The sequence below is a fragment of the Carcharhinus amblyrhynchos genome, chromosome 25 (genome assembly GCF_965287045.1).
Source record: "Carcharhinus amblyrhynchos chromosome 25, sCarAmb.v2.hapA, whole genome shotgun sequence".
NCBI lineage: Eukaryota > Metazoa > Chordata > Chondrichthyes > Carcharhiniformes > Carcharhinidae > Carcharhinus > Carcharhinus amblyrhynchos.
In genome coordinates this window covers 31,051,093-31,064,992 of record NC_137348.1, presented here as the reverse complement: position 1 = coordinate 31,064,992, position 13,900 = coordinate 31,051,093, and the positions used below count along the sequence as shown (strand labels likewise).

Sequence of the window (13,900 nt, the reverse complement as noted above, 5' to 3'; positions counted from 1 at the left end):
TCTCACCACAATATACACAACCTTATGTTAACAAGATTTGCTCCTTTTGCAACATGAAGATTATCAGTGATGAGAAATGGATTTCTTTTTCTTTAAAAACCTGAAAAATCAGTGCCAGCATGGACCAACCCCAGGACAGTCCCATCAAAAACTTGCATTTAGAAACCACCTCAAAACTGGTCAAACGTGCCAATTGCAGTGATTGTCCCTTTAAGGGCAATACCACAGAAGACGGTCAGCTGGCTTGAGGGACCAATTGGGACTGAAATTGGATTATAATCTCAGGGGGTGGAATGCTCTTTTAAGGCAGAAGACAGTCGGCAGACATGTAGGGACTGGGGCAGCTACTGAGCTGCTTCAGGAAATCTGGGGGGGTGGAGGGAGAGGGTTGGAGGGGATGGGGGCAATGACAGTGGGGTTGTCGGCCTCTGTATGGTCTTTCCTTGTTAATCAATACCCTTTATATTCCTAACAAAGTCAATGGCGCATAATTACGTTGGCAACGAGGATGGGATGGATTCTGAGGAAACTGCTTGTGGCCCAAGTTATGTGAGTCGTGAGATATTGCCAGATCCTGAGAGACAGACTGTAATGACCTTAATCAGGCAATTGAGGTGGGTCTGTTAGAATATGAATTTCTTGATTAAGGGCCAAATTGATGGGCTGGTCAGGGAGCCTCTTGCTTTGAGTGTCAGTTCCTCTGGGACCCCTAGCGTAGACAACTGTATGCAGTTGTCAGACTTGTAAATAAAGGGATTTTGGTGAAGGCGCTCCTGCCTCCGAGGACTTATTACACAGATGCAAAGCAAATCTGAATTGACTGGTACAGTCAGAAATTTAAAAAAAGAAATGGAGAGCGAATAACCCACAGAAGCAAGAGCTGTGAGAATTTTGTGTTAAAGGAAAAGTGGACCTTAAGCTTAAAAAAAAGATCTAAAGGCAGCAAAAGATTTCAGAGGAAGTAATAAAGACCTTGGGGAAGAGGCACTGAAATATTCCAGGAGGGCAATGAAAGACAATAAATGACCAAACAAAGGACAGCGAGAAAATTGCAGAATGAAAGCACATCAAAATTTTTGTCAGAGACAGACAGGGCAAATAATGAAGCCGAAAAGAGTTTAGCTGAATTTAAAATGAATAGAAATGAAGATTCCATTTGTGAATTGTCTATCCAGCAAGAATATCATGAATTCACCCTGGGAGAAACATCAGAATTAAAAATTTCAAACGAAACTTGGAAGTATTGTACGTAAAAAAGAATGAGCAAAAGGAATTACAGCTCTAGAGAAGACATTGAGACAACAAGATTGCTGAAGTGGTCACATAAGAACATAAGAAATAGGAGCAGGAGTAGGCCATCCAGCCCTTCGAGCTTGCCCCGCCATTCAATAAGATCATGGCTGATCTGTCGCTGCTCAATTCCACTTTCCCGCCCTCTCCCCATAACCCTTAATCCCCTCGCTTATCAAAAACCCATCAACCCGCGTCTTAAAAATATTTAGCGAGGCAGCCTCCACCACTTCAACGGGCAGAGAATTCCAGAGATTCACCACCCTTTGAGTGAAGAAGTTCCTCCTCAACTCCGTTCTAAACTGCCCCCCTTTTATCTTGAGGCTGTCCCCCTAGTCCTACTGTCTTTTTTGTGCGGGAAGAGTCTCTCCACCTCTATCCTATCCATCCCATTCATCATCTTATACGTCTCAATGAGATCTCCCCTCATTCTTCTAAACTCTAACGAGTACAAGCCTAGTTTATTCAGCCTCTCCTCATAGCTCAACCCCCTCAACTCCGGTATCAGCCTAGTAAACCTCCTCTGCACTCCCTCCAAGGCCAAAATATCCTTGCGCAGGTGCGGCGCCCAAAACTGCACACAGTACTCCAGCTGCGGCCTCACCAATGCCCTATACAGCTGCAGCAAGACCTCCCTACTTCTATATTCAATCCCCCTCGCTATGAAGGCCAGCATCCCATTCGCCTTCCTGACCACCTGCTGCACCTGCAAGCTGGGTTTTTGCGACTCATGCACAAGGACCCCGAGGTCCCTCTGCACCGCCGCCTGCTGCAGTTTTTCGCCCCGTAAGTAATAGTCCTTCCTACCATTCTTCCTACCAAAGTGGACCACCTCACACTTGCCAACATTAAATTCCATTTGCCATTTCCTGGCCCATTCGCCCAATCACGCTAATTCGCAAAGTAAAAGAACCAATATGATAAAATGGCCAATGAAAGAGGTGCTGAATTGAAATGCTGGGAAGAAAAGAAACTTGACCTAAGTACTAGAAACGGAGTACTACGACCATTCCTTCACATGCTGAGATTGTGAAAGAACTGTCCTGACATAAGATAATTGTATTGTGATGGTTTATGCCTACATGCACCATAACATAAGGTGCTTAGCAGAACAAGGGTCAATGTGGAATTGTAGACTGGCACTGCCTACAGAATGATGAATGTATTCACATGGTCAGAGTACAGTCCAGGACAAACTCAGTAGACAGCAACCCTTGTATGGAGAGTTCCATGCAAGACTCTATTTGAGAATTACACATCATTAAAGCTGACCAGTAGAAGTGTCTATGTTTGGACACATAAGATTCACAATCTCATCAATGAGCCATCAAGAAACATTTTTGAACCTTGAAGCACTAAAGTACCTAATTGACCTGTTGTAGATGTAATTGATGCGCCTTGGAGGCAAGTTGTAATGAACTGCCTGTGCCAGAAGAGGTACCCGTTATTTGTAGTTCCTGTTAATGTTGATCCTGTGGAAGCATCTTAGACTACGGAGTTACACTGTTCTACAAGAAACAGAAAAAACCCTCAAAGACTTGATTTATCCAACTTGTGTATGCAATGTTTAATCAGAATTTCGGCTTGAGTAGCTTAGTGATTGATCACTGCATAAAAGAGTTAAAGGGGGATGGATTTAGTGATTGTGATGATTGTCCTGTTAAGGGCAGCACAGCAGAAGGGAGTCACTTGTCTTGAGGGACCAATTTGGAGCGAGAGTGGATAATCACCCTGGGCATGGAACTCTCAGGAAGAGGCAATCTGAAAGGTCATGCAGAAGACAAAAGGGGGCGGGGGTGGGGGGATTCTTCCAGACTGCTGTGTTGCTTTTGTAGCGCAACAGGCCGGAAGACTGGACAGGAGGCTATTTTGTGGACTGCCCACTGGGCGCTATGGTCTCCATGAGTCTCTGGCCGCTGGATTTTATGTACTGTCAGCATCAGAAGTCTCTGGTGGGTCTGGAGCTGACGGCACATAAAGTCCAGTGCCAACCTGGGCCCCCAGCATTGCCTAAGGGGCAAAGTGCCAATGCCCACAGAGCACCTTGGCACTGGGCATCGGGTGGGACCTGATGGGATGCGGGGCCTCTGGGGGCACAATTGGTGTGGGTGGGGAGGTCCCGCTGCCACTCTGCATTCGGGCTGATTGACAGAGGGAGGGAAGCCAGCGATCAGGGCTGGCCATCGGTGGCGGGGGGCGGTCAGCCTGCAGGGGGGAGTCAGGACTGTAGGGGGGGTGGAGGGAGGTGGTAGAGATCGAGGCAAGCCAGGAGAAGGGGGATGGGGTGGGGGTTGAGGCTGGCCTGGACGTGTTTGGAGAGCCAGTGGTCGGACCACGCGAGGGTCACGTGACCAGCGATGCAAAGGTCATGGGGAGGCTGGCAGTGCGGGGCTACTGTGTATGCGCCGATCTCAGTGCTGACAGATTGGTGCACGCACAGTGGCCCACTCAGCGCTACGCTGCTGTCTTCTCCAGCGGAGATGGTCCCTACCTCCCCCAACCACCCCACCCCACCCCTATCTTCAGCATAATGTATGCTGAGACACTCTGCAATGCAAAGACCGAGGGAGGTTCATTTCGAAACTCCCACTGAAAAAAGCAACGTGATTTACTCCAGTCTTTACGCAAATTCAACACTTTTTAGGAGAACTGCCCCCATGGTGAGCATCATTACACGAAGGCACTACACACAAGTGTTCTCAGGCAAAATGATCCATTTAAGAAAATATTAGGTAGCTTTCAAAGGCCTTTTTAAGTAAGAGAATGATCAGCTCAAAAAGCGAAGCGGTTTAGGGAAGGGATTCCAGAGCAGTGAGACTAGACAGCCGAAGATATATCTGCCAGTGGTGGAGCGATGGAAATGGGTGACACACGAAGTGCCAGAATTAAAGGAGCGCAGATTTCTTGAGGGCTTAGAAATTAATTTCTAAATTAAATTTAGAAATTAGAGTTGAGGAGGTTACAGAAAAAGAGAGGGACAAGACCATTAGGCAGGAGAATGAGAATTTTCAATGTTGGACCAGAAACCAGTTGGGGTTGTCAACTCTGCTTTGATTTTTTTTTTAAATCCGTTAACACAATGTAGATATCACTGACTGGGTCAGCATTTATTGTCCATCCCTAATTGCACTCTAACTGAATGGCTTGCTAGGCCATTTCAGAGGGCAGTTAAGAGTCAACCACGTTGCTATGGATCTGTGGATCAGATTTATTTCCTTGAAGGACACTTGTGAACATCAGCAATCATCATTAGACCCAGACTTTCATTGAATTGAAATTTCAACACTGCCATGGTGGGATTTGACTCCGAGTCCCTAACGCACTACCTTGCGTCTCTGAGTTACTAGTGCAGTGATAGTAGTATGATGCCACTGTCTCCCCATTCTGGGGAGTTCATCAGATGACCTCTTGTCTCCAAGCACTCTGCCACTCTTTGTTACCTGATTGGATGCTGCTTGGCTGTCAGTTAAATAGCCCATTTTTTTGCCACCTCATTTTTTTTTGTTTCACTGATAAATGAAAATGTTCAAAGAGAATGCAAGAAAGTACGCAATGTTTTTAATGCCTCGATGATTTTTCTACTGGATTGGTTACAGCAATGCTTTGGAGATTAATCTTTAATTTCTGGAGACTCCAGCTTAACCTTGGGAGGGTTGGCAATCCTAGAGTTTGTGGAGGTCAGTGAGCACTTAAGTAAGAGGGTCTTAGCACAGCAGCATTGTGCTCCAGCTGTCTCTGTTTGTATGCCAGCACAATAATTTCCCATATCCAGCAGTTTTCCTTCTGCCATCTTTGACTAAGCTCTGGGGTTCCCTCCCTACACCACTCCACCTCTCTTCCTCACTTTCCTCCTGTCTGGTACTCCTTAAACTCTGACCAAAATTTTGTTCACCTCACCTCATGTCTCATGATGTGGCTTGGTGATGTGCTTTTCTCCAAAATACCCATTGAATCCCTACAGTGCAGAAGGAGGCCATTGGGCCCATTGCACTTAGACAGGAAACAATCCCACCCAATTCCTAACCTGATAATCTGTCATCACTGAGAGGCAATTTAGCATGACCAATCAACCTGACTCTCAAATCTTTGGAGTGTGGGAGGAAACTGGCGCATCCAGAGGAAACCCACACAGACATGGGGAGAATGTGCAAACTCTGCACAGACAGTGCCCAAGGCCAGAATTGAACCCGGGTTCCTGGTGCTGTGAGGCAGCCGTGCTAAACACTGTGCTGCCCAGAAGCACAATGAGACACTTCACTATGTTAAAGGTGCAATTATAAATACTTGTTGGCGGAGCTGCATCCTTGAAGGATGGATTAAGTGTTTCATTCAAAACCCATGAAGCCAGCCGATAGAGAGTTTCATTACATTGACCTGGATTGAGTTCAAGTTTATATTAATTAACTGTGGTCACTGCATCCTGAAAAGACGTTTTGTTCACACTGAGATATCCCTCCTGTTATTTCTCACCTATCCAATAGTATGGGCAGCACGGCGGCACAGTGGTTAGCACTGCTACCTCACAGCGCCAGGGCCCCAGGTTCAATTCTGACCTTGTCTGTGTGGAGTTTGCGCCTTCTCCCCATTATGCGTGGGTTTCCTTCAGGTGCTCCGGTTTTCTCCCACAGTCCAAAGATGTGCGGGTTAGGTCATGTCAAATTGTCCCTTAGTGTCAAGAGGACTAGCTAGGGTAAATGTGGAGTTATGGGGATAGGACTGGAATAGGAATTGTTGTCAGTGCAGGCTCGATGGGCCAAAGGGCCTCCTTCTGCACTGCAGAGATTCTATAATTCTAAGTATGAAGTTAGAGATTTTCTTGTCATTTTTGTTTCCAATATATCATAATTTCAGACCTGAACTTTAAAGAGTGCACTGTCAGTTACACTTCAAGGAGAAGGTCTTTTTTATAGGATATTATGTCTCAATGATGTGATTAAGTGTTTTGTGTAATCTTGCCATTGTAATATTGCAAATGTCTGTCAGATGTTTCTGTAAAGGCGGTTTGTCTTCAAGAACAAATAACCTACTTCAGAGCTCGTCAGTGTATAAAGGGAGACCTAGAGACTAAATTACGAAGATGAAGTTAAGACTTTTTGGTTTGAAAAATAGTCGGAATTGTGAAAAAAAAATACAGTTTAAAAAAACACTTATGCCACAGCCAACAAAAGCAGCGGGACATTTAATGAATTAAAGATATGCCATTCCTTTCTGACAGTTTCCACAAGTGCGTCAGAACAATAATATCAATGAAATGAGCACTTATTACAAATCTCTGTTTTACATTTTTCAAATCGGTGAATTGTAACTTTGGTCACCAAATAAATGGCACAACCATCTGGTCGGGGATGCTGTAATAGCCTGAAGGCATGATCATGTAACCTGGTCAGTGAGTACAAGAAGGGAGGCCTTTCCCTGTCAGGAAGCACCTTCTGACTGAATGCCGACTTGAATTAATAGGCTGGATTTTTACTTGCCTCACCTGCAAGGAGAAGGAGTTGTCCGAAAGGCAGGCAAAACTCAGGAGTTGGGATTCCCTTGGAGATTGTATTATTTTAACTTTGCAGTGTGCTTCTGATGTTACTGATTCATAGAATCATAAAACAGTGCGGAAGGAGGCCATTCGGCCCATTGAGTCTGCACTAATCACAATCCCACTCAGGCCCTATCTCCTTGACCCCATATATTTACCCTGCTAGGCCCCCTGACACAAAGGGGCAATTTAGCACAGCCAGTTAACCTAACCCACATGTCTTTGAACTGTGGGAATAAAAAAGGCGCACCCGGGGGAAACCCATGCAGACATGGGGAGAGCAAGCAGACTCCACACAGACGGTCACCCGAGGCCGGAATTGAACCTGGATCCCTGGTGCCGAGAGGCAGCAGTGCTCACCACTGTGACTGGATCCCTAACTGCAGGCTGACTTCCAGTCTGATGGTTAGGTAACTGGTGAAGGAGGTTTCAGGACCAACTAAGGCATCAAGTCCTTCCAGGGGGCTGAGCTGGCTGAGGTGAGTTCAATTCAGTGAGCTGACAATCCTGTGATCTTACTTTGATAGGGGTGGGGAGGTGGAGGGGTGTGTAAGAAGACCTCATAAAGGGGAAAGGTACTGGGAAGAGAAGCGATGTTGGGACTGGAGACCTAGTAGAGAAAGTTTGGGGAGGTTTGTGTGCGTGTGTTTGTGCATGGCGAATGCCTGAGTGTCAAACATGGCAGCGACAGCCCCTACCAACCACCATTTGGGTTCTGAATATCTCCTTGTACTGATTTCCATTGTTAACTGAGATTTGCTACTAATTCCTGTGGATAAGGCATTCAACCCATCCTTCGGTTGAAAATAATCTCTCGCCTGCTCCAAATCAAGTTTATCCTTCTGTAGCATCAGGAAATGTATGGGTTACGCCTGGCTCTGCGATCTATCATTTCTTTTTGTCTTCTCTGTCAACAATTAAGATTACGAATACAAGAACGACACGGTAAAAGCTGCACATCGTATCTGTTAACGGTCGGTGGACCTTTTCCTGAAATGCTTTGCTTAGCTCAGTCTGTTTTTGTAATAAAGAAGCCCAGTGGATTGTGAAGGCAACGTTCACACGCGCGTAGCCTGCGCATGCTCACTTCAGACCTCAAAAAAGCCCCCTGTGGGGAAACTGAGGCCTGCACCACAACATTTGTCTTAATTAGCTGCAGTTGGACATGAAATGACTGGTTGACCCTGAATGCTAATGTCTTCTGGAAATCTCCAATTCATATTTTCCCTTTCCTCTGGGTTTTGAAGCCTTTGAATACATTAACTTTAATTGATAGTAACCAAGATTGTTTTCTCCGCTAATGCTACAGCGGGGACACCTCCTGGTTATTGTTACTCGCAGTCGTCATTCCTGGATAAGTATTCGCCACAGAAAATTCAACAGTTCAGCCTTCAGCTCTGGTTCTGTGCTTTGTTTTTTAAACCTTAATGGACATTAATCTTTCCATTTTCTTCCATATGTTCTGCTCCCTTGCTGGGTGTAGTTCCCCGAGTGCTGGTAATGCTGTGGTGCCTCACCTAAGTAGCTGTTGTTTGTGTGTGAATCCAGACCATGCGCGGTGGGAGGTTTCTTGACAAGGGGAAAAAAAATCTCAGCTGACACCTGACAGAAATGGACATGGTACTTTGTGCAGGGGATCACTGGAGAGTGATCAGGATTTGGAAAAAAAAAGCTGGTTGATTTTTTTTTTTCACTCTCGCTTTTCCCGCAGCAGTCGAAAGCCTAGAGGCCTGTTGTAGGACAGTCACGCTGCTGTGGCAAGGATCAGCTGCTTAAGTGAGGCATGATGTGGAAATGCCAGTATTGGACTGGGGTAAACACAGCAAGAAGTCTGTCAATACCAGGTTAAAGTCCAACCAGTTTATTTGATAGTGAACTCGCAAGCTTTTGGAAACACTGTTCCTTTGTCAGGTGTGTGGAAGGAACCCTCCACACACAAAGGAACAGTGTTTCCGAAAGCTTGCGAGTTCACTATCAAATAAACTGGTTGGACTTTAACCTGGTGTTGTGAGACTTCTCGCTAGGTGAGACACCACAGCGTTACCAACACTCGGGGAACTACACCCAGCAAGGGAGCAGAACATATGGAAGAAAATGGAAAGATTAACTCAGCAAAACCCAATTTCAAACACTACCTTTGGGTATCAGCAGTGGCTCAGCTGGTAGCTGACTTGCAAAGTTCTGAGTTCAAGTCCCACTGAAGGATCAGGTGATGCATTAGGCTAAGCCTCATGTGGTTGCTCAGCTCATAGAACCCCCACAGTGCAGAAGGAGGCCATTTGGCCCATCGAGTCTGCACCGACTCTCTGACAGAGCATCTTATCCAGGCTCATTCATAACCCCCACACATTTCCCCTGGCTAATCCATCTAACTTACAGATCTTTTGGGTACTAAGGTGCAATTTAGCATGTTCAATCTGCATAACCCACACATCTCTGGACTGTGGGGTGAAACTGGAGCACCCAGAGGAAACCCACATAGACACGGGGAGAATGTGCAAACTGCACTCAGTCACCCAAGGCCGGAATTGAACCCGGGGTCCCTGGCACAGAGAGGCAGCAATACTAGCCGCTGTGCCACCAGATGTAAAAGATTTCAAAGAAGAAGAGTTTTATCCTGGCCAATAATAATCCCTTAATCAACATCATAAAGAAAACAGATTATCTAGCCATTATCACATTCTGTTTGCAGTAGTTTGCTGGAAACTAATGAGATGCCATGTTTTTACATTACAACAGTGATCACACTGCAAAAAGCACTTTACTGGCTGAAAAGCACCTTTTGATGTCTGCTGGTTATGCTATGGAAATCTGCCTTTGTTCTTTCTTTCTTTATGCCCAGTGGGAAAATGCATTCGAATATCACCACAGTTCCTAAAACTGGGAATGAAGAGAGTAAAACTTCCAGTGGCAATATTGGAGAAATGAAAGAATTGAAAACCAAATCCTGTCAGTGGACTAGCTGGGCACGTAATGCAGGGCAGCAGACTCTTGAAATGTTCCCTATGAGGGCGGCACAGTGGTTAGCACCACTGCCCCACAGTGCCAGCAACCCGGGTTCAAATCCTGCCTCGGGCCACTGTCTGTCTGGAGTTTGCATGATCTCCCCGTGTCTGCGTGGGTTTCCTCCGGGTGCCATCAGTTTCCTCCCACATTCCAAAGATATATGTGGGTTTGAGTGATGGGCCATGTAACAAATTCTCCCTACTGTCAGGAGGATTAGCGGGGTAAATGTGTGGGGTGACAGGAATGGGGCCTGGGTGGGATTGTGTTTGGTGCAGACTTGATGGACCGAATGGCCTCCTTCTGCACTGTAAGGATTCTATATGTCACACCTTGCCTGTTTTTCTCCTTAAGCCATGACACCGGTTCTACCGGAAAACATTTTCTTTCTTTATTCTGCACCATACTGGAAAGGGTTAACTGGCCTCTGGCTCAGTTGTTTTAAGTGCTTTACAAAATGGCGTCAGACTATAAGATGGGCGGCACGGTAACACAGTGGTTAGCACTGCTGCTTCACAGCTCTAGGGACCTGGGTTTGATTCCCAGCTTGGGTCAGTGTCTGTGTAGAGTTTGCACATCCTCCTCGTGTCTGCGTGGGTTTTCTCCGGGTGCACTGGTTTCCTACCACAGTCCAAGGATGTGCGGGTTAGGTTGATTGGCCATGCTGAAATTGCCCCTTAGTGTCCTGAGATGCTTGGGTTAGAGGGATTAGTGGGGAAAATATGTAGGGATATGAGGACAGGGCCTGGATGGGATTGTAGTGTGTGCAGGCTTGATGGGCCAAATGGCCTCCTTCTGTACTGTAGGGTTTCTACGATTTTCTAAGATAGTATAAGATAGATTATAAACTACTGTGGATGCATGAAGAGTCAGGTGGAGCTGAGGCGTTAACTCTTAGTTTCCTCTCCCTCCAGATGCTGCTGGGCATGCAGAGATTTTTCTCCAGCATTCTCAGACTTAAGAAGCTTGAGACAAACATTTTATTAAAACAAACCATTCGGCACGTTTATAAACCAGTTCTGGTCTCTCTGGGGTTTTGTGATGTTGTAACATGGGAGCTGCTTCTCTCTCTCTCTCTCTCTCTCTCTCTTTCTTTCTCCCCCCCACCCCCCCTCCAATTTGGATGGATGATTTTGAACAATTTGCCAGCTCGTAATTTTGCAAGTATTACAGCAAAAGAAGACCGGGGCAGTGCCTCAGTAAACCATACAGATACAAAGAAACATTACGAAGGGACCAAAAACAAGAACCTAAATTGTTTTGTTTAGTCAGTTCGCAGCTGTCTTTAGTTGGCAGTTCACATTCAGTTTTATGGAATATGTCAACTTAGCACGGCTTGTGCTGACTTACAAAGCGACCCAGGAGTGTGTATGTTATATATATATATATATATATAGTATTTATATATGTTATATATTTACATTTGTGTGTTTTTTTTAATATATATATGTATGTGTGGCTGTGTTATATATATATATATATGTATATATGATTATTCAAGCCCACTATGTGTTGAAGTCATATTTTGGGAACAAGTCTTGTTCAAGAAATTTTCTGTACGAATGTACATAGTATGCAGGAAAACACCACAGCTGGTGCATCCAACCTGTTTCACATAGTTCATTATCATAGCTCAATGCTTTTGAGCTACGGCTCCCCAGCCCATCCCCCGGTCCCCAACCCTTCTACACTCGTCCCCCCAGCCACAAAATCTCCTGAGAGCGTCGCAAAAGAGGAAAAGAAGCCTTGAGCCAAGAATGGTTGTAGAAGTATTCTGTGAACTTTCTCCCTGATGTGGAGATGCCGGCGTTGGACTGGGGTAAACACAGTAAGAAGTCTGACAACACCAGGTTTAAGTCCAACCGATTTACTATCAAATAAATCAGTTGGACTTAAACCTGGTGTTGTCAGACTTCTGACTGAACTTTCTCCCTAACAGGCAGCCAAAAATCATTCGATTTTAAAAGCATGAAGTTTGATTACGGGCATTTTCTTTTCTCCTATAAGTTTAAAGTTTATTATTGTCACAAGTAGGCTTACATTAACACTGCAATTAAGTTACTGTGAAAATCCTCTCATTGCCACACTCTGGCACCTGTTTGGGTACACTGAGGGAGACTTTAGCATGGCCAATGTACCTAACCCAGCCTGTCTTTCAGACTGCAGGAGGAAACCGGAGCACCCGGATGAAACCCATGCAGACACGGTGAGACTCAGCGCAGACAGTGACCAAGCTGGGAATTGAACCCAGATCCTTGGCACTTTGAGGCAGTAGTGCTAACCACTGTCGCTTATTCAAGTGTGAATTTTCTCTTCAGACAAGTCAGATGCTCTCCTCCAAGTGAATGAAAAGTGGTCTGTTGATTAGACCTAGTAGAAATTATAGGCTCATCCTGAGTTCCACCTAACTGGTGTTTTCTGAGACATTTTGGGCTGGATTTACCGCACAAGTTGCTGCATGTTCCTGTCCCGCCATTACCAATGGGTTTCCTGCCCATCGGCAGGACTGGAAGATCCCATCAACGCTGAACGGCTGGAACATCCGTGAATTTGGGAGCTTCATAATGCTTTATTTGTAGCTGATTTTATGTCATTGCTTCCGATGTGAATGTGCGCAAGGGATGTGAGAAAATCTAACTTTATATCCTGCCTTATTTTTTTCAAGATAAAAGGCAAATTGAGTTTTTCAAGGATTCTTATTGTAATCTGCATCTGTGACATTTCTCAGAAACAGATATGTCTAAACTACTTGAAATATCTTTTTAATATAAGAAAGCATTCGCATTGACCAGATGGAAGCTGATTTGGAAAAGTGAGTGAGCTTTAGAAAGCTTGACGTGTGATTAGACTGGAATGGCACCATGGAGAAACAAAAAAGAAAAGAGACAGTGTCCATTAGTTGTTGGACTTATCCCAGCCAACTTCCATCTTCAAAACCAAGCAGTGAAGTTTAAAATAGCACTCTAAGCCAACAAACAATAACTTTGACATAATTCACAGTGTTTTATTGCATCCTGGAGCTGTAATCCTCTATTCGATTTCCAGCAGCCATGTATGTTTGGCAATATCAATGCCAGCCTTAGTGCTCTCTGCCAGCTGCTGCTGCCAATGTGATTCCTTTGTTGTGTTCTCAGGAGATACAAGACAAAAAAACGTGGCTAGTGTCAAAACGTTCACTTTTGCAAAACCCATCTTTTAAGAAATGCCGGAGCAGGAGAATTGAAATCTTTTGTTACTGGCCAACTCGGAATCAAAACGAGCACAAACTGACCTGATGTTTGGAGGTGTCTTCATCCCTTCGCAGGTGAAGCACGTAGCCTTGCTGACAGAACACCGTGCACTGGTCCCCGTTGTAGCGTCCAGTCCCGCTGCAGTTCAGCACTCCGTTTTTGAGGTTGAGTTCCTGACAGTCGGTGGCTTCACAAGAATAGTGGACACAACTGAGGGAAGGAGGGAATAAATATTGCAAATGTTGGAATTGTAATATTCAAATGGCAAAATGATTTTGCTTTTTCTCAATTTTTTTTTAAGAAACCCAGAGCAGGCGCCTTGCGAATGGTCTGGTTGACAATTATTTCATTTCCAATTGTCCTCCCACACTTAGTGGTGCACTAAGGCAGACTTTCGTCTGTTTCTATAACTATTAATTCCAGGAACAGGTCGCTTGTCTGTTGCCAGGAATGTATACCTTAAAAGGGCACCACCCCACATCAAGCATGGCTGACCAGGAGTGTCTCTCTCTTACCATAAGCCATCATCATTTTGGAAGGAGTTGCAGGTTGACATTCAACTTGTTTGACTGCATTATGAACATAACTTCCTTGGCCGTCAAGTCCTCGGGTGGAACTCGAACCTGGAGCTTCCGGCTCAGAGGCAGGAACGCTATCCAATGTGCCACAAGACCTTCAGATGACCAATACGTTTGCCTAGACATGTTAGATTTCCCCCACCTGCACCACTCGTCTGTGCTGAGTTCAAGGAGTCTCAGCCTTTCCAATCGAATATTTCAGGAATGCCTTAATAGCCAAAAGGCTCCCAAATAATGTATATAAAAACATATTTTGGGAATAGTTAAGC

At 45.1% G+C, this 13,900-nt stretch overlaps 1 protein-coding gene across 1 annotated transcript in view; it reads right to left on the bottom strand.

Annotated features, from left to right (window-relative positions):
* pappaa (pregnancy-associated plasma protein A, pappalysin 1a) overlaps nt 1-13,900 on the bottom strand; it is a 329,950-nt gene that overhangs the window by 137,822 nt on the left and 178,228 nt on the right. The window contains exon 14 of the mRNA XM_080212189.1: nt 13,095-13,263. Coding sequence (XP_080068315.1) covers nt 13,095-13,263 — 169 coding nt within the window. The remainder of the gene's footprint in view (nt 1-13,094; nt 13,264-13,900) is intronic.